This window comes from Aythya fuligula, chromosome 29, assembly GCF_009819795.1.
Source record: "Aythya fuligula isolate bAytFul2 chromosome 29, bAytFul2.pri, whole genome shotgun sequence".
In the NCBI taxonomy this organism is placed as follows: Eukaryota; Metazoa; Chordata; class Aves; order Anseriformes; family Anatidae; genus Aythya; species Aythya fuligula.
This window is the reverse complement of record NC_045587.1, coordinates 170,399-188,101: the sequence shown is the minus strand read 5'-3', so window position 1 is coordinate 188,101 and position 17,703 is coordinate 170,399. Positions and strand designations below refer to the sequence as shown.

General features: G+C 48.8%; 2 protein-coding genes, 1 long non-coding RNA gene and 1 pseudogene across 4 annotated transcripts in view; 2 read left to right on the top strand and 2 right to left on the bottom strand.

The window, feature by feature from the left end:
- Positions 1–1,490, top strand: part of LOC116499899 (keratin, type II cytoskeletal cochleal) — a 60,458-nt gene extending 58,968 nt beyond the window's left edge. The window contains exon 12 of one of the 2 annotated variants that reach the window (XM_032204752.1): positions 213–1,490. In XM_032204752.1, the coding sequence (XP_032060643.1) occupies positions 213–394 (182 nt within the window). In that variant the 3' untranslated portion in view covers positions 395–1,490. The remainder of the gene's footprint in view (positions 1–212) is intronic. The other variant, XM_032204751.1, reaches the window with a different exon arrangement.
- Positions 1,491–3,629: 2,139 nt separating this feature from the next.
- On the top strand, positions 3,630–7,703 carry LOC116499907. The gene is made up of 3 exons (XR_004254256.1): positions 3,630–3,784; positions 3,993–4,226; positions 7,481–7,703. It is a non-coding gene; the product is annotated as an uncharacterized LOC116499907 (long non-coding RNA).
- On the bottom strand, positions 7,457–10,788 carry LOC116499903 (keratin, type II cuticular Hb4-like). The gene is made up of 7 exons (XM_032204756.1): positions 10,336–10,788; positions 9,611–9,819; positions 9,056–9,116; positions 8,695–8,790; positions 8,280–8,444; positions 8,009–8,134; positions 7,457–7,681 (listed from the first exon to the last, which is right to left on the bottom strand). Exons 1-7 carry the CDS (start codon positions 10,786–10,788, stop codon positions 7,457–7,459), a joined length of 1,335 nt encoding a protein of 444 aa, XP_032060647.1.
- A 1,894-nt stretch (positions 10,789–12,682) lies between these two features.
- Positions 12,683–14,431, bottom strand: LOC116499835 (annotated as a pseudogene).
- Between the last annotated feature and the right edge of the window lie 3,272 nt (positions 14,432–17,703).

The window sequence follows — 17,703 nt, the reverse complement described above, 5'->3', positions numbered from 1 at the left end:
CAGCCTTTGCACGCCTCTGGTTTAGGACAGAGCTAAATGCTGTGGCCAAACTGCAGCAAGGAAGCTGTATCCTGAGCCTCGTGTTTTGCAGAAAGTCATAGAAAATTGTCATCTGCTTGCTGAAATTTAAAGATGCCCTTTGCACGAGGGTGCCAAAGTGGGTTTGGGGTTCCCTCACACTGACGTTTGGTTTGCTTCTCTCTGTGCCTCAGCTGTGGTCAGCTCCAGCGGTGGAGGTGGCTACAGCAGCTCCAGTGGATTCCTGGGAGGAGTCAGAGGAGGCCTTAACCTGGGAGCAGGCATGGGCAGTGGGGCACTCGGCTTCTCCTCTGGGGGTGCTACCAAATCCTACACTGTCACCACAACCTCGTCCACCAGAAGCTTCAGGAAGTAATCACAGGAGCGGAAATCGGCGGTTTCCCACTACACGGGAGGAGGGAAAACATAGAAAAGTTGTGTTGCCTTTTTTAGGACAAATTGGCTGCAAAATTTCTGCAGTGATGAATGAATTGGAATAAGAGATACCAGAGTACCTGACCCTGCCACATCACGCCTAAGGCTTGAACCTGCACTGTTGAACTCAGCGGGAACCATTCCACTGAGAGCAGGTTCAAGCCTGTAGGGTGAAATTTATCCAGGGAAGCAGGCAGGGTAATGCTTTTTGTTACTTGTGTGCATGATGCCCCCTGCTCAGGGCTGGATTTCACCCTTTGAAGGGCAAAGCAATCATTTGAGTGGCAAGCTTTTCCACATTTCTGCTGTGGTTTTACAAAAGAGACCAGAAGATTATCTCCATCTAAATATGATTTGGAAGACTTTATTCCCTTAGGCTCCTCAGAAAATGCCAACCCGTGTCGAGATTTCAGCCTGGGATTGTTTTCTTAAAATATACCAGGAAGAAAACAGTTGAAACTGTTTTGGGTTTCTCCTTATATTTTGGTGAAATTGGCTCAGAAATGGGATGGAGCAATTCTCATCTGAATGAAGCTAATTTCTTACCGAAGGCAATGAAGACGTTAACTTCCAGCCTTCATGTAACAAAATAGCTCATAAACCAGCCCCCACCTCCCCATTTCACCTCCCTAAAAGAAACCCAAAGCTTAAGGGGTATGAAATTGCTTCAAATTTATAAGTAGCACACTAAAAGGGGAGATAATATTCTCCATTCTTGGGTGCCTCTGTTTACTACCCGATATTTCAAAGCAAAACTAGTGATATGTGGTGTCTCTACTACAGCTAGGGAAAAAACGTTTTGTTGATGTATCATTACAATGACTATTTGTTCCTGCCAAAATGTGTCTTCAACATAAACGTGCCAGATAAACAGGTTGTTACTGCAGTAGGAAGAATTTTTAAATAAACAAGTCAAAGGAACTGTTGTATTGCATGCTCTGCCATGTCCTAGCAGCGTATCTTTGGTTGACATTTATGCCTTTGTGGTCTGGGAGTTTGTCATGGGGTCGTTAATAAAGTTTCCCTATTGCATGCTTCTTCAGTCCCAGCCGAGTTCCTCCTGTGTGCTGCCCTGGATGCTCAGGAGCTTGGATAAACCTCCCGTGTTCTCACCTTCCTCCCATCTCCAGAGCCTGCTCCTGGCCATGGCCCTTGGAGCAGTGCCACACTGTGGTCAGGAGCAGCACTTAGGGTTTGCTGCCTGCTAGCTTTCACTCCTGGGTAAATTTCATTTGTTTTGCACCGAGTCTGGGCGTTAGGGTGACGGGACTGGTTTTGTTTGAGCAGTTGGGCCCTGCCCTGAGCTGAGCCAAGCTGGGACCGTGCCCTTCCTGAGCACCATTTGCTCAGCGGAGAGGAGCTAAACCTTGCAAGAGATGCTTCACTTGCAGGCAGCCGAAGCTCAGAGAAGTGAATCTGGACGATTGCTGCATGAGGTCAGCTCCTTCCTGCTCCTTTTGGGCAGCATGGGTGAGAAGCGGTCACCCCAGGGTGCCTTGTGCTTACCCCCACCCCTCTCATGGGGCCACGGTGCAGATGTGGGGCGAGCCCTTGGTGTAGCTGCTGCTGCTGAAGGCATCACCCTGGTGGGAAGAGGACCAGCAGAGGTTTTGTAGTCACTGGGGAAAACTTCTTCCTCCAGTGTGAGGATGGCTGTGAGACTGCTAAGGCCTGTAGGATGCTTTGCCTGGGACAGACCCAGGCACCACCCCAGCCCCATTGCCCCGGTGCCCAGCACAGCTCTGCACCTTGTGCGGTGCTCAGCCTGCGTCTGGTTTTACTACACACGTGGCACTAAGAGCAGGGAGGGAGGAACCCGGTGTGCCCAGCAGAGCCGTGCTATCAGCAGCCTGGCACGCCCAGCTCGCGGCTTTTATCTTGCAGCCAAAAAAGCAAAAGAAAATAAAATCCCCTGAAGTTAATTGAAACAAAGAGCTCAAAGAAAGATGTTGCCCTGATGTTTTTGGCAGGAGATGACACTGTGCTGTCTTTTGCAAGGCTCTGTGATACTTGGTGGGGGATCGAGGGTCTCTCCTAGCATTACAGGAGATTAGCAGGGCTATTGCAGAACGACATCTGCTGCACAGTAGTGCTGGGAAAAAGGGCATCTGCACACCTGAGGAGATGCTGTGGAGTGTGAGGCTGTGGAGATGGATGCACGTTGTGCTTTCTGCTCGTTCTGTGGGTCTGGGCTTGGCTCAGTCTGGGGTCGCAAGAGGAGCAGGTCAAAATTTAATCTCTCTTATTCAGAGGGAATGCTGGCATACCCTGAATTCGTGCAAAGCCAGGTGTTTCCTGAATCTCTCGTTGGATTCAGAAGAAATAATTCTTCTTGAGAAGCAGCTTTGCAACACGAGAGGTTTTTTTACTTCCAGACGGAGACAGAGGTGACCCATGAACTGCTGGCACCCCCCCATGGCACAGCCCTCCGTCAAGGAAACATTAGCAGCGCTGCCCCTGCCAGGCTGAGCAACACATGACCCACAAAGAAGGCCTTTTTTGGCCTCGCTGTTTTGCAGCAGTGATTAAGAAGGATAATGAGCACCTGAAATGTGCATAAAATCATGCACAAAGGGCGTTCCTGTCGGTGTGGGGCTGCGAGGTTGGGAACGTGCCTGGTCCAGATGCTGGAGTGGCCCCAGCAGGCTGCTGTGGTTCGCAGAGGAGCTGTGAATCGGGGCTCAGGGAACTCAGGAAAAGCTGAAGTTTGTTTAACTTTGCAAATAGATGAGTCAAGGCAAAGATGGGGCCCAACAGAGTGCAAAAGACAACTGCAGAGGGCAAAAGTCCTCCTCAAATGAGCGAGTCCTCTTCCCTTCGAGGTGCCGTTTCAGGGCATTCTGCTCGTGCCCTGGGGTAGGGTACAGCCAAGCCATCCCTCCTCGCCTGCTTTCCCTGCTGCTGTGATTAGGGCAGGTAATACAACGCGGTCAAGGATCACATCCATCTTTTTATACTTTGCTGTGTGATTACACCTTTCCACAGCACAGCTCCAGAGCTGAAACACCTCAAAGCCCTTTGCAGTTGTTGCCCTGTCAGTTAAACATCTGGCAGCTGGACTCGATGATCCTTACGGGTCCCTTCCAACTCGGGATGTTCTATGGGTCTGTGATTAAAAGCTCTGCCCCGCTGCAAGCACGTTAACGGCTGGGGAGGTTGCTCCGTGCATGCGCTTTTCTCACCGATCTGAAAGATGCCCAGCTGATTTCACGTGGGCAGTCTGTCGCATTTTCTCTTTCCAACCATACAGCAGCATCTGGCAGCTTTCTGAGCTCACAAACGCAGTGAAATGGCTTTTTTCCTCCTTACAGTGTTGCTGGTTTCCGTGCAGGTAGAAAGCCCGGCTATCTCTGCTAAAGCTGGGAGTGCTTCAGCCTCTGCCTCTTGCTCTCTGCAGGGCAAAATGCATAATATTTAAATATATTTACAATATTTAAGCATACTTTATACTTTCTTTATCTAATACTTTATGCAAATGCTACTTTGAGTGCTTCTGCCACCTCTGCTTGCTCTCAGCCTCTGCATTTCTCCCCTCCTAGTGAGCTGCCCTGCCGTTCCCTCTCCAGTTCAGAGGCCCAGCTGAACGCCGTGTCCCCCCCATCTGGGGTTTTCCTTCGGGGCTGCGTTGCAGGACACAGCCTCCCACCGTCCGCCTGCTCCCTGCAGTGCTGCTGCACCACCGGGATGTGATTGTGGATGCGTCGCTGCAATAACGGGACTGAGATCAGCAGAGATGCGGTCTGTCTGCAGGTGCCGGGGGTTTTACAAAGGAGGTGAGTTCTGTTACTGTCTTTATGGAAACTGAAGCAGGGGAAGGGCGAGGATTTGGATGCAGTAGGGCTTGGGAAGAAGGCTGCAGGTGGTGGGGAGCTTTCTCAAGTTCCCCAGCATTTAAGCTGCATTTGCTTCTCATTTTCCATCAGCTTTTCAGCAACTGCAAAAGCTAAAACCCTGCTCTGAGGTTGATGGAAATTTTTACCTCGTGTTTAAAAGGAATTTAATGGCACAAAATCGTTATGGGCTGGGCTGAGTCTGTAGCTCCACCAGGCACGGAGGGGCGAGGTGGGGGCTGCCATCCTGGGAAGCCTTTGGTGCATTTGGGAAGCCTCACTGGGAGCCTAAATGGCTTGATGAGGTTATAAAGGTCAACCCCCCACACAGCAGGGAGGCTAAGAGGCTTTGCAGGCTCTCCCTGGGGATGGTGGGGGCTCTGTGCTCTAGTGCTGGAGCATCTGCAGCCTGGGGAGGTGTGTGTAGCATGGCCTGGGAGCTGTGTCTGCTCAGCTTGGGAGTTGCTGCAATGATGCTGTGTGCTACTGGAGAGCTGAGCAGGGCCTGGACTGCTCCCAGGAGGAGAGGAAGGACAAGGAGGTGCAAAACCACCCAGCAGCTGCTGGTGTCCGGCTTTGAAGTGTTGCTGGGCACCTCGGGGCAATCAGTGATGGGTTTAAGGGGATTTAGGAACCGATAGTAGTAATGAAAAGTTTTCAATTAGCTTTATACAAACTGCTAGAGCGTCTTTGCTTAGTCAGTGCCCTCTAAATGGTGGTGTTTTTGATTTATTTTCACCTGGGGAGTTCCTGGGAGGAAAATTGTTTGGTGCTCCACCCTGCCTTAATGAAGACATCTAACCCAGGAAGCGCCCGTGTCTTGTGCCTTGCTGGCAGCCAGCTGGGTCGTAAACACTCAGCGTTGGGTGGAATGGCTCCTGCTCATTGCACGCAGGCACAGGGAAGAAGAGAGCTCTGCCTTTCTCTTGGTGGTGCTTTGGAGAGAGGTTTCTAAGCCTCCTCCCCGCATAGCTGCAGCTGTGCGTGGAGCATTGACGCATCGAGGGTCACGGGACAGCAGCGATGTGCAGTCCCTGGGTTTGGAAGGAAGGGCTGGGAGGGTTTTACCAGTGGATGGAGGGCTTGACCTCTGCCTGTTTGAGACCCTTCTAAGTTTTGATGTTTCACAGAGTTACAGAATGGCTCGGGCTGGAAGGGACCTTCAGGATCATCTGTTTCCAATCCTAGCCCTAGGTGGGGATGCCACACACTAAATCAGGCTGCCCAGGGCCTCATCCAACACCTCCAGGGACGGGGCATCCACAGCCTCTCTGGGCAACCTGTCCCAGTGCCTGACCTCCCTCTGAGTGAACAATTTCCTCCTAACCTCTAATCTGAATCTCCCCTCTTTTAGTTTAAAACCATTCCCCCTTGTCCTGTCATTGTCTGACTGAGCAGAGTTGCTCCCAACCCTTTCCATAAGCCCCCTTTAAGTACTGAAAAGCTGCAAGGAGCTCACCCCGGAGCCTCCTCTTCTAGAGGCTGAACAGCTCCAGGTCTCTCAGCCTCACTTCATAGGAGAGCTGCTGCAGCCCCCTGATCATCTTCACGGCCCTCCTCTGGACCCATGCTAACAGATCATTAGAGAACTTGGAGTAGAGACAAAATTAACCCCTCTTCTCCCCAAAAAGAAGCAGGCACGTGGTGCTGGTTGTTGCTATGTCGATTTATTGGAGATGCGAGACTAAAACTAGGATAAAAGCCATTAATGAGCATTGCTGGCTAAATGCATGGTATTAGGAATAATTCACTGCATCCTCTTTCTTTCCCAAATCTCAAACGGAGTAAATATACTTACACTGGCAGCTTCCTTTGCTATATATTGAAAGACAGAAAGGTGATTGAAACTGGTCTGATGTGTTTGAGATTGGATCTGAATCCTGTAAGCAAGATCACAGAGGAGTTTTGTGTCCTGGGGGCCAGACCTTGTGATGGATCAGCCCCGTTCATACCTGACAGCAGACTGGTGCCCAGGCCCTTCAGTTAAGATGGTATTTGTGGCATCAGATGAGCCATACCATTTAGAAAAACGGAAGGAAAAGGAAAGTTGAGGATTAGCTTCAAAATATGTAATGTGAGTATGAAGCAAACTGCCTCCAAACAGCAGCAGCCACTGAAATCTATCCTCTGGGGCAAATATTCAGTAGGATTGGTACAATGTGTAGGGAACATGCAAGCCAGGCAGTTTTGGGTGAGTTCTGCTGATGCCAGGGGTATATCTGTAAGCTAAAAGGCAGCTGATAGAACTAAGCTGATCTAGGGTGGGAGCTGCTAAAACAAGTGAATAAAGCTGAGTAAAGCCCTAATGAAAATGCTCATAGGTAGAAGCTGTGCTGTCTCACACTTCGTTTTGATCCTGAAATCTGTGGAAAGACCAGGGAACTGCCCCAAAGGCATCGTGTTTGAACTGCGTAATGGGAATGATTCCTGAGCACAGAAAAGCCCTCTTTGCCTTTTGTATCCCCATGCATAGAAAATGGGTGTGCAGAGTGGGGGAGCTGGGTGCACGTGCTCCGGCGCTGGCCGGCTCTTGCCGTGTGTGTCGCTTCGGTTCCAGCCTTGCCGTTCATCTGCAGCTCCTTACATGTGGCTCCTGGCCGACTTGGTCGTGGACACAAGCTTCACGTGGGAGCTCCTCGTGCTCCCACTGCGAACAGCCTCACCGCAGACCCCAGCGCTGCGGCTCGCGCTGCCGTTCCTGCATGAGCTTCTCTTGGCAGGCACTTGGGTGCTGGCAAAAGTGGGTTCTGGGCGGTAGGCGAGACCTCTCTGGGAATGGCAGACAGCTGCAAAAGGCAAAGCAAAACTGAATTTCAGCCTAGGGGATTCCTGGAGGAAAGGCAGAAGTTGAATGCTCCAACTTACAGATGTTGACGGGCAGCCCTTCTTCTGCACGAAGCCTGCAGAGAGTGGGAAAAGGTTCTCCATTACTGACCTGTCTTCAGCTGCAAAGCCCCGTTAGCCTCACCTGTGAGCCTGACCCCTCTTTATCCTGCTCTCTGTGCACCAGTGGAGGTGTGGTAGGACTGATGGGAAGAGCTGCGCTGGGGCTGCGAGCCTGACTTGCAGCATGGCAGCTCTGAAATAGCAAAATAGCTCTGACCATTTTTATTTTTTTCCCTTTTGACACATGGATCTAAAGTAGCTTGTCCAGCCCTGTTGGTGTCTGTCACTCACCTGTTCTCCTCTCCCTCCAGCAGCTTCCTGTAGGTCGTGATTTCAATGTCCAGAGCCAGCTTGACGTTCATCAGCTCCTGGTACTCACAGAGCTGCCGGGCCAGGTCTGCCTTGGTCTGCTGCAGAGCTACCTCCAGCTCAGAGAGTTTGCACTTTGCGTCCTTGATGGATGTTTCCCCACACTGCTCAGCATTGGCCACAGCGGTTTCCAGTTTGCAGCGCTGCAAGGAGCAAGACACGGTCAGTCTTCAGTGTCTCTTGGTATTTTCAAACATAATGCATTATCTAGAGGTGTATTTAAAGTCTGGTTGTGCATTCAGCCCAGCAGTAAGATGGACATGCAGTCCTCCCCAGCAGAGGTTTAAGGGAGCTGGGTGTGCAGTTTCAATGCTTCCTTGTGCTGCTCGCAGGGGATGGGATGCTCTAACTGTAGCTGCCTTCAGGCAGTGCCTGAGTTGGACTTTAATGCAGCCCCAGCCAGAACAGCGAAGTCCTGGCTACTGAGCATCCTTTGCAGGATGTACAGCACTGTTTAATTTTGTGCTCACCTGGTCCTTGGCATTCCTGACTTCTCCATTCAGTTTCTGGATTATCCGTGTCAGCTCACTTATTTCTTTTTTCGTCTCTCGCAGGCTATCAGCATTCCTGCCTGCAGTGACTCGCAGCTCCTCAAACTAAAAAAGCCCCAGAGACGTTGTTGTGTGTCTCAGAAAACACATGCTTTGAGTTAAATCAGAGTATATTAGGAGCATGAGGGTGTTTATCTTGTTTTTAAGAGAGAAATTGCATCTGAACCCCCCCCCCGGCAGTTTTTCTCACCTTGCTTTTGTACCAGGCTTCTGCTTCTGCCCGGCTCCTGCAGGCAGTGTCCTCGTACTGAGCCTTGACATCAGTAATGATGCTGTCCAGGTCGAGGTCCCGGCTGTTGTCCATCTGTACAATCACCTGAGTATCTGAGATCTGAGTCTGCAGCTGCTGGGTTTCCTGGTGGTGACAGTGAGAGGCTGGTTCGGCTGTGCTCCCAGGCCAGCCCCTCACTGGTGTGTCATGCACATCATGCAACTTGCTCCCCCTTTGTGGTGACCAAGCAGAGATGAATTGCTGGGTCTCCCCGTTCACTGCGAGGGGTGACCTCTGCCCTGCATTACCCCTTCTTCCCCTTTCTGTTGGGACAAACAGCTCCAAGACTGGACTGTGAAATCCAAACAACGGCAGCGACAGGGAGGCTTCTTACCTCTTCGTAGAGCATTCGCAGAAAGTCAACCTCTTCTTTCAGGCTTTCCACCTTGGCCTCCAGCTCTGCTTTTTTTAAGAAAAAACAGTCTGCATCCTGAAGTCGTGTTGAGGAGAGAAGAAGGAAGTTCGTTAGCGAGAACAGACTTGGGGCTACCCTTAGGGTAAGGGACTTTTGGTGCCGGTACCATGACGGTGCGCCAGCTCCCAATTACACAGTTGCTGCTGATCTGAGTTCAAGCAAACCTGAGCACCAGCTCCTGTTTGTACTTGTTTTGTGTGCTGTTTTGGGGAAATAAATCTCTGTGTGCGCCCCAAAGACCCAAACCTGGAGAGGAAGGTTCAAATGGCCCCTTGCTCACCTTCTTCAGGGCAATAAACTCCTTCTCAGCACAGATCCGCTGGCTGCATTCATCTTCATACCTGCGTGGGAAAATGGGAGATTCTGAGTTCAGTGCAATTACATCCTTGTTTGGGATTCTGCAGGCCTTATTGCAAGAAATGAAACTCCTCCTATTTTTTTTTAAACTTCTCCCTAGATGATTTGGGGTGCTTTGTTCTTGTTTTGTAGCCCATGGGAAAGCAAACGTTTTCAGAGAGGTTTCGGTGTTTTTACAAATTTGCAGCAGAACTGTTTTCGTTCAGCTTCTGTACCAGAAAACAGTTGCTTAACTATTCTACATGTTAATTCCTAGAATTAGGAAAGAGACAGAGAACCTGGAAGAGACATATCCTGTTTTCTCCATCTTCATAAACTGGGACTTGGTGTTATATACTAGGATGCTGTCAGATCTCTCTGCCTACCTACAGGTTCTCTGGGAACTATGTACTATCATGAAAAGTTCATGATCTCTGCCTTCTTATGAACCTAGAACAACATTCTGAGCCTTACACTCACATTTCTGTCTTCAACTTACATTTTCTTGTTGGTTTCCAGAGCCTCTTGCGCTGCTTTCAGGTCTGTTTCCAACAGGGCTCTGTTGCACCCCAGTGCTTCCAACTGCTTCCTTGAGTTACCAATATAAGCCTCTAGCATGGGCATGATGATATTCCTGCATTGTTTTTGACCCTGCAGAAAGCTCCACTTGGTCTCCAGCACCTCATTCTGTTGCTCCAGTAATCGAACCTGAATCCCAGAAAGCAAAATGGGAAACGAGATGAGGGTTAAGTGCTTGTGAGAGCCAGTGTCCACGCAACAGCCGTGAAATGCATGGTCCTGCTCCTGGTCCACTTGAACGCGCTGTTTCTTACTCCAATGTTCTTTTGTGCATATGCTTTTTCTGGGTAACTGATGTGGAAATGCACAAAAACCTAAATGTTTCCAGAAAGGGAAAATTTGCAACAAATTAGGAAAACGTGGAGGCAAATGGGGAGGAACTGGAAGGCTGATAAAGCCATTCTCAGCGTGTTCCCTCCCTGCAGTCAGGCCTAGAGATCAGATCAGTAGTGCCAGTACATCAAAGCTTCCCTGATGGCAGTAAGACTACATGGCTTGTTGAACACCTTGGTGTTCAACTTTGAAAGTTGCCCTCAATGTCTATAAGAAGTTGTGTTACAAAGATTTCTTGCCTGTTACATGCTAGACACCTCCCTTGGACCGCTGCGCCCGCGAGCTGGAGCTGGGGAGGGTTTCGCTGCTCACCTTGTCAATGAAAGAAGCAAATTTGTTGTTAAGGGTCTTGATCTGCTCCTTTTCTTGATACTTCACTGTTTGCATGTTGGGATCAAATTCCAGTTTGAGTGGCTGCAGCAGTTGCTCGTTAATGGTGATGGGTGTGATGGAGCGCGGCCTGGAGACTCCACTGACCCTGTAGCCAAAGCCAGCACCTCGGTAGCCAAATCCCACGCTGGCTGCACCAAAGCCATATCCAGATCTCGGAGGAGGACATCTTCCAACAGCTATCCTGGGCTTGGAGGATGCCGTGCCGTTGAGACTCCTGGAGCTGAAGTAACCCAGCCCGCGGGGGCCCGCGCCGCTGCCCCAGTGCCACGAGGCACTGCTGAAGCCGCGTCGATGCCGGGGCAGAGCGGCGGAGGACGAGCTGAAATTCCGAGCGGCACGGCCGGAGTTGATGCTGTAGGAGCGGCAGGACATGGCCACGGGTGGGAGAGGGATGGGTGCAGGCGATGTGCTGGCAGCAGATTCCCAGGTGCAGTTCCCTCTGACCGCAGCGGAGCACCCTCTTCCTTTTATTTGCACGGAAAATGGGGCGAGGCTACATGAAACTTCCACAAAATGTTTACGATGCAATGAGTTTGAGCTACTTAGCATACGTTGTGCTTACCAGCAGAGAAAGCAGCATATTTGCCCCATCGAGGTCTGAAGAGTGGTGTTAAGTCAGAGGGGCCATATTTAGGTCTTGTGTAAGAGCGGTAGAAAGCGGGCGAGTTCTGCTGGATGTTTCCTGGAGGTGTAAAAATTCCGCCTTCGCCTTTTTATAGGTTTAAAATGTACCTTTCAAAATGCAAAGTGCTTCCCAGTCAAAGGAGATATTTACATTTTGCTGGTACCTCAGCTTGCAAGTAAGAGCTTTGAAGGAGAATGTGATTCAGCCAGATGTTTACTAAATAATATCAGTAATAAATTCGAATTCATTGAGAATTAATGAACAAAATCTCGCAGGCAGTTTAGTGGTAAACAACTGTGTTTTGTTGGGTTTGCCTATAAAAAGGTAACACGATGCCAGACAAAGATCTTTGGGACCAACTGTATTTCTCAGAAAACGTGACTTTTCTGTGGGTAGCTGCAAATCATCCAACGTGGTGATTTACTTGGGGGGGGGGATTGCTGATCAGTTGAAACTGAGCCCTGTGTGTGGAAGGTGGTAGCTTTAGCAGATGCTCTTGTTGGCCAAATCCTCAGCAACCCGGCCTCTCCTCCCCTCGTTGCTCAGCTTTGAGGTTGGGTTCCCACCTGCTTTGGGGCAGGGCCAGGCTTGGTCCTTTGCCTCCTACGTTGGGCGAGCACCCTCATTGTGGCGTCGGGGCTCGGATTCTTCCTGGTTTTGCTGCTCACACGCGTGTGCATTGTGTCCGAGCCTTGGAAGGATGGGGATAGCGTCAGGGCTGGCGTCACCGTGTGGGAGGGCGGCGTGTTTGGTAGGGGCAGGGTGGAAGTTTCAAACGAATAGTTTAGTTTTGTTTACTGCATTTTTCCCCTTCCCTGTTCAGTGGTTGGTTGCAATTGCAAGCCAAAATTACTATCCTTGCTGGACAGCTCGACTCCAGAGCCCAGAGAGGTCTTTACAAGGATGGTGCATGAGGAGATCTGGAGGGAACCTTGTGATTCTAGGCTGCCCTCAGTCCTCCTGTGCCAGACCTCATTGCTCCAGTTTGGATTGCCAGTTTGGGCTTGGGATGTATTTAATGGCTCCGTGGTGGCATCTCTTCTCTATCCATTGTATGAACACCACTTTTTCCCTCATCCCAGGACACACTTTCTCATTTTAGTGAGACAAGTAGCACTGAATGCAACTTTAGAGCACTTTTGGTCAGAAATCTGAGGAAAGGCGTTGTGGGAGGGCTGGCCTCACAGGCTGCCCATCCCCAAAGGAGAGAGGGGCACTGAATAAAGCTACAGATTCTCCAGTACAACAGGAAAAAGCAGTTGAAATGTTTTTGAACTTACTTAAAAACAAGAACAAAATAACAACAACAAAAAAGCAAGATGTTTTGAGCTAGCTCAATTAAACCAAGTAGTGCAAATTGGCTTGAGCAGGTTTAGAATTAGATGTTTAGGCAATTCCCTGGGGAAACAAATCTACAGGTTTTTGTCTCCTCTTTCTTTCTGGTTTTTTTTTGGGATTGGGTCAGGGATATGATGTTATTGTCCTTATTCATGCAAGTGCATTCAATGCACTCAGGCACTTAGCTTTGAGGGCAAACCTAAGTGCCTGGAGTGCATTGGGAGCTTTTGACTTTGCAAGGCATTTGGGCCCATAAAGGCTGCAAAGTACTTTGCAAAGCATCACCTCCATGGACATTGGGTCTCAGGGGGATTTGCTGCAATTACAGAGATGGTGGCAGACTGTGAAAAGTGGTGGTGGACTTAGGTGCATTACTGTTTCTTCCTTGTAAGCCTCTTTGCAGGGTTGTGCCAGCACCAACCTGCACTCCTCGCCCTCCAGCAGCTTCCTGTAGGTCACGATCTTGATGTCCAGGGCCAGCTTGATGTTCATCAACTGCTGGTACTCGTGCAGCTGCTAGGCCATGTCCCACTTTGCCTTCTGCAGCACTGCCTCCAACTCGGATATTTTGAATTCTGTATCCTTGAAGGCCACTTTCCCCTGCTCCTCAGCTTCAGCAATGGCTCCTTCCAGTTTGCATCTCTGCAGGTAGGAGATTTTCATTACTGCAGCGTACTTGCACTTGCATCGAATGGTTCAGAGATGTTGAATCTGCCTATGCATTCATCCACCTGCACTTTGTCGTATTTTCAGACTCTAGATAACCCTCTAACTCTAGGACAATTCTCTCTGGCTCATGCATTGTCTTCTTGCTGCAGGTCCGTACGGATGGTAGTTCAATTATTAGTAGCAGTAACAGACTGTTTTGCTCTGTACTCTGTTTTATCAGCAAGTCTGAGAGTCAAGCAGCTGACATGTATTTCATCAAAACTGGGTTAATTACTCCCTTTCTCTAGCGGAGGAGTTTTGGAAATCCACAGCCTGGGAATTGTGATTGGCACATTATTGTCCCTGAGTCATCCTTACCTGGGCTTTGGTGTTTTCACATTCTCCAGTTAGTCTCTGAATCACCCAATTCGGCTCCATAATTTCATTTTTTGAGTTACGCAAGCTGTTGTCATGTTTGCCCGTGGCTTCTCTCAGTTCCTCATTCTGAGGAGAGAGAAAATGCAATGAAAATAAATACCAGAGCAGGGAAATGAGTCAGAGATGAAACTGCTATGTGATTCTGGGACCGCAGTCCCGGATCTTGAGCTTTAAGGCCAAAACTTTTGTCACTGGTGGACACAAATGACTCATTTACCCAGAAGCAGCTCTGTGTGTGAAGGTGTTAGCAAATGATATATTACACATTAGGGAAACATTGCAGGTGGCTAAGAAAACAAACAAACCTTTAAAAATCCCGTTCAATCCAAATTAGGAAATCTGAAGAAGCATGGCTCTTAGCAGAAGTGGGGCATAAATACTTCTGTGAGTGTCCATCACAACTCGCCTTGCTGTATGACCAGGACTCTGTCAGCCCAGCTCTTTTTGGCAATGTCCACGAATTGATCTTTGGCATCATCACTGATGTTACCCATGTTCAGGCCTCGGCTGTTGTCCATTTGCACAATAACAGAGGTATCTGGAATGGCACAACCTGAGCAGTGTCCTAGGGGCAACAGGAAGATTACCAACTGTCTGCACCACAAGTGCTTTCCCAGTACATTTCCATGGCACAGATACAAGGAGATGTCTACTCTGTGTACCCGGACTTGAGGCTCACTACAGAAACCCAAAGAAGGATTTTCTGCTTTAAGCTCTCTGGTTTCTGCCTCTACCATCAAGTTGAAACAGATTCCTTAGGATTTTGCCCAATGCAACAGTAATGCCTTTGAAATCCAGAGTGTTAGTCTGATGTATACATGAAACACCGAAAATCTCCCTGAACTTAAGTGATCCTCCTCAAGAGACATGAGGTGGAGGAAAAGGAAAAAGTAAAGCCATTACCGCTTGGAAGAGGGACTCCACCTTGGCTTCCAGCTCAGCTTTGTTCATGTAGGCACAATCCATGTCCTGAAGCACGTCAGAGAAGGTTTTATGAATCGAAAGAGCATTCTCTTTAATGCCAGCACGTGATGGCATTACAAACTCCTAGCGCTGTTTTTTTCAAGGACATAAGCTTTACCATGTTATTAAATTGATTGCTTCTCTCATCATCGTAGGCACAAGATAAAAATTGCTAGACAGAGAAGAAAAGGAAAGGTCTTGACCAGCTGGGGTATACAAACATCCCAGATGACCATGCTGTACTGGAACTGACTCACTTAAGGTGGGATTCAACTCTTTTAATTAAATCTTCACAAAAGTTGGCTTTTAGGTCCCTCTAGAGTCTCTGGAGAGTGAGAGGCAGTCTCTCACCTGCTGTCTTTCCAGCAATATTGGCTGCTGTTCATACCAAAAGCCTGGAAGAAGAGTTTGAGTTGGTCTGAAATGCTCTTACCTTTTTGAGCATAACAAACTCATTCCCTGCACACGTTTGCCTATTAGTCCCCTCTTCATACCTTCAAGGGGAAGAAAACCAATGGTTCTGCTCCTGGTTATTCAGCCTAAGCAAGAATATGGATCTAATCCTGCTCAACCTCCCCATGGAAACCAACTGTTGACACAAGTTGTAGTTTTGCAGATTAGTGACTCGAGCTGCTTTTAAACGCACACCGATTGTTCGGTTATAGGCTGTGTTTCTAATTTGAATGGGAGGGAATCCTTGATCCCATAAAAACTGCATTTGCAAACCTCTTTTTTTATAGTAAGCATGAAAGAGAGAAGCTTAGCCAATCACTTGACGTGTGCAGGGCAGTAGGAGTACAAAAAGGAGCACTGCTTTGCTTTGCATCGGGGGAAAAGAAGCATTTGAGTTGAACTCTTGGGAATGTCATAGGTATCTAAAAACGGGCCAACTGGGTTTGCTATTACATCAACCTTTAGCCAGAATTGCTCTTTTTTTGAACCCAATTCTATAATTTACGCTTCTGTTTCTTTCATTTGACCTCTGTGATTTTGTTAACCTCAAGAACAATCTTTTAATTCCCTTGGGACAGGAGATGGGCCTGTGCTAGGGTTCTGCTGGCCTGTGACTACAAGCAGAAAGTAGCTGCAGCAAAGATGGCTGTGAGAGCAGGAGAGAGCCATGGATGAAAAATTTTCCAGCTCAGACCTTTGTACCAGCCAGGGAAAACTAAAGACAAAGGCTGAATACATTGAGATGGTGGTGAGAGCACTGATCCCTCCAAGGGAAGTGTCCTATGTACGGATTAGCTTACAGCAGAACTGGGTTTGGCTATTGCTTTCTCGTGAATTTGCTTGGCAAATCCCCGTGAATATAATTTTGGAATATACATATATTAGCAAAGGAGGTGGGTGCAGAGGGATGAGGACAAAAGAAAAGCATGCAAGTCTCTTCTATAAGATGAAATAGGGTATTTTCAGTCCCATCTTCCCTGAAATATTGAAGGGCTGTGTGCCATGGGTGGGAAACTTCTTAATTCTTTTGCCTCCAGTGGGATAACAGTGAGGGCTTAGCCCTGAATTTCTCACTCTTTTCTAAAGGTGCGTTTGCTTTTATCTGATTTTCTTGGCATTCATCATGGCCTGAGAACGTGTTCTGCTCCATGGAGAGGATCAGAGAGAAGTTCATGCATGCAAGCCTGAAAGCTGGCCTGCCTTATTTAGCCGGGCAACATTTTAGGGTAAAGCTGTGTGGGAGTTGTATGTGCTAAGCACTCTTTGGGTGTCAGCCTAAAAGGGGTTGAGAGAGCTCAGCATCTCTCATGATTGGGCCCTGGATGCTGGAGAACAGCTGCTGTATGTGATAGTTGGCATCTACCGTGAAATGGAAGAAGTGATGTTGGCTTCTTTTCTTGCTTTCTCTCTCTCTCAGGTTTTTAATTACAGACCTGAGCTCAGAACCGCCAGCTTGTCTGAGCCAGCCCAGCTTCGATCTGCTGACCCAACAGAAACCTCAGCTCTGGAGCATCACACTGCCCTGGGATCGCATCCTCATTTAGCCACAGCCTGGCAGCTCTTTTGGCCATTCCAGAGAGGGGTTGGAGCTAAATCCCTCCTGTTTTCCATGCGGGGCACTAGGAATGAGCAGCGGGAGCTCTGCGTTGCTTGCATTTTGCAGGTCAGTGTAGCTGGGCAAAGGCACAGCTCTGGCTGTGGGAGCACACAGCGATGCTAACACGCAGCACAAGCTGCAGGTGTGGAACCAGCCTTTCCAGAAGTTTAGCTCATGTGCGTGGGATCCATCTTTCCCAACTTTAAAACATCTCTTTGGAGCGTTCCTGCAATGGCATCTTCAGCCAACTGCCTAGAGCCCTTTCGGTCCCATGGAAGGAGGTGTTGGGGGACGATTAATCTGACCCCAAAGTGTCTGTTTCTGTCCTTTGATTGGATCTGAGGTAGGTGTTTACAGCCAGGCAAAACCAGCCCCACCTTCTGGTCTTGCTCTGTTTGGCTGTGCAGCTTGGAAAACCTCCCAAAGCACTGGAGTATTGCTGCTCCGTGACCCCTCTCCAATGCACTTAGCATCCCGACCCCCCCCGCCCCAGGACTGAACCAGGGAGCAGGATAAGGGAAGGCTCTGAGAGGCAGAGGTTGCCTACGGCAAGTCTTTAAACCTTATTTTAAAATTACTTGTAAGTGATTTTTACAAGGACAGATAAAATCCACACTGTTCATAGTAAGGCTGATTGCAGTTTATTGGAGAAATTTCATAAAACTCAGTTCAACAGGAGCAGAAGCTGAGAGGAAACAGGCTGGTTACATTTTGGCATGTAATTCTCTAACCCTCTTCCTTGCCTCCCTCCTCCTTCCATAAAAAGGTGGGGGGAAGCTAAGAACAAAGGCACTATAACAGATGTTTTCTTGTGTTGTTTTCTTTCCAACCCTTGTGCTGTTATTTTCTCTAGGCTGAGTTCCCTGGCTGGTGGAGGGGTTGGTTTGCTGCTGAGACAAGTGGGTTATGTGCAGCATATAGCAGCCTGTGGGTTATGTGCTCTTCTGGCTCGAGTTACACGTACTGGGTGGGTGAGGAATTACTGTGAAGAGCCAGCCCCTTTCACCTCTGGAAAATGAAGGTTGTGTTGTTGGATGTGGGTAGAGCTGGAGAGCCCTGGAGCAGATAGAGAAGTGACAGCAGAGCAAGAAAGTTGGGAAATGGAGCAACTGCTTCTTGCTGAAAGATGCTTTGTTCTCAGTTCTGCAAGCCCCTGGGGACAGCAAGCCCAACAGCAGGGAGCAGGGTTGATCAGGAGGGAACATAAGAGACTGTGGTATCGGCA